The 2,028-nt window shown below is 35.6% G+C and overlaps 1 protein-coding gene across 1 annotated transcript in view; it reads left to right on the forward strand.

Annotated features, from left to right (window-relative positions):
- The window catches only part of LOC103895121 (neuronal acetylcholine receptor subunit alpha-7), a 66,406-nt gene extending 64,880 nt beyond the window's left edge, over positions 1-1,526 (forward strand). The window contains exon 10 of the mRNA XM_009274637.1: positions 433-1,526. Coding sequence (XP_009272912.1) covers positions 433-954 — 522 coding nt within the window. The 3' untranslated portion in view covers positions 955-1,526. The remainder of the gene's footprint in view (positions 1-432) is intronic.
- The last annotated feature ends 502 nt before the right edge of the window (positions 1,527-2,028 follow it).

Raw genomic sequence — 2,028 nt, forward strand, 5'->3', positions numbered from 1 at the left:
GTTTTCCACAGAAACTAAAAATTGCCCCCCCCCCCCCAATATTTGAATGTATTCCATACTATCTGAGAAATGGTTGAAAACCATGCAGCCAATTTTGTGTCCTCTGCTCAATTACAGAGATCTGGGATTGTTTGCTAAAGATAGGACTTCAAGAATCATTTTGTAAAGTAAGATTTTACATCTCTTTTTCTTTATAAGCTAAGCGGGCATTAAACACCTCTATGTTCAAGACATACACAAAGAAAGGTCATTCTTGGGAAGAAGCCAGACCCCCAAAAACCCCATTTGAGAGCAGATAGCTGGAGAACACAGAAAGCAGTCAGTCTTTCTGAAGTACCATACAGACTAACTATAATAGTAATGAAATATTTCAAAAACTTTTAAAATGCACAGAAGTTCCTTTTTATTTTTATGATGATCACTCTCTTTCAGGTCCGTGTCATCCTGCTGAATTGGTGTGCTTGGTTTTTACGAATGAAAAAACCCAGGGAAAATATAAAGCCCCTCTCTTGCAAATATAGCTATCCCAAGCACCATCTGAGCGTAAACAGCATGGAGATGAACGTCCTACCTGGGCACCAGTCCAGCAATGGCAACATGAACTATAGCTACCACGCGATGGAAAATCCATGCTGCCCCCAGAAGAATGATCTGGGTAGCAAGAGTGGAAAGATTACTTGCCCCTTACCAGAAGATATTGAGCTTGTTCAAAAGAAGGCTTTAATGGATACTATTCCGGTGATTGTGAAGATCCTGGAGGAAGTTCAGTTCATAGCAATGCGCTTCAGGAAACAAGATGAGGGTGAAGAGATCTGCAGTGAGTGGAAGTTTGCAGCTGCTGTCATAGACAGATTATGCCTGGTTGCATTTACCCTTTTTGCCATCATTTGCACATTTACAATACTCATGTCTGCTCCAAATTTTATAGAAGCTGTTTCAAAGGATTTTGCATAAGGATTTCAAAGATGAGCACAATAATTTAAAAGTGAATATTACCAGTAATTTTGCTAGATAATTTAACTCAAATAGAGAAGTGTACTTATATGTGCTAACATACACAGAAGGGGATGAAAATAATTTCAGGAGGTAATTATTCCTGTTGTTAGTAATTGTAGTTACTGAATAGTAAACATATTGAGCTCTGTTACTTGTAAACATATTGAGCTCTGTTACTTATTTCATAGACTAAATCCACGTGTAATTATGTCATGATCTGTGACAAACGATCACGCGTAGACAAGAATTCAAATCTACAATATATTATTACAAGCTAAAACTAGTATCAATGTGTACTATGAATTTGTGAACTTTTAGATATTGTTAATAATTTAAATGTTCATTGATGACTATAAGCTCTACAGCATTTTGCTGTTTTCAGTATATTTGTGTTTTATCATTTTTATCTAGTGTGGCTGGGGTAGGTACTTCTTACATTTTTTATCTCAGATTTGACAGACATATCTCCACAGTCTTATGATGCTGTATATTGTATTTACGAAAATAAACTATCATCATGTTAGCTCTTACTATTGCAGTGACTGGAATGTTTTCTCAGTAAATATGTTAACAGAATGTATTTTTCCCAGAATATTACTTCTTTTTTCTTTTTTTTTTCTTAAATTAGGAAATGTTGGTTGTGAGGTTGGAAAAAAAATTAATTCTCCATGCTGACAATCATAGATATCATTAATGGTGCCTTCTTAGCTCTACTGCTGCTTAACTGTTGCTGCCATCTTGAAACTCTACTTAATTTGAAATATCTCTGATCTTTTGGGACACGGTTGCCAGCCTAATACTGACTCACTCTGTGTAATTAGGGCAAAAATCTCGGCTCTGCATAATCTGTAAGAAATTTGCCACTGATTTCATTGGGCTCAGATTTCATATCTAGTCTACACCACTGAAGTAGTATTTTTTGAAAGTTCTATTAGTACAGTCCCCTTTCCAACTTGGTCAGTATGGCTTTGTTAAAAGCAGTATGTAAAAGACTAATTTTATTTTGCTAAATTTTAATGTAGCAATGTTTAT

Source organism: Aptenodytes forsteri, unplaced genomic scaffold, assembly GCF_000699145.1.
Source record: "Aptenodytes forsteri isolate BGI_AS27 unplaced genomic scaffold, ASM69914v1 Scaffold224, whole genome shotgun sequence".
NCBI lineage: Eukaryota > Metazoa > Chordata > Aves > Sphenisciformes > Spheniscidae > Aptenodytes > Aptenodytes forsteri.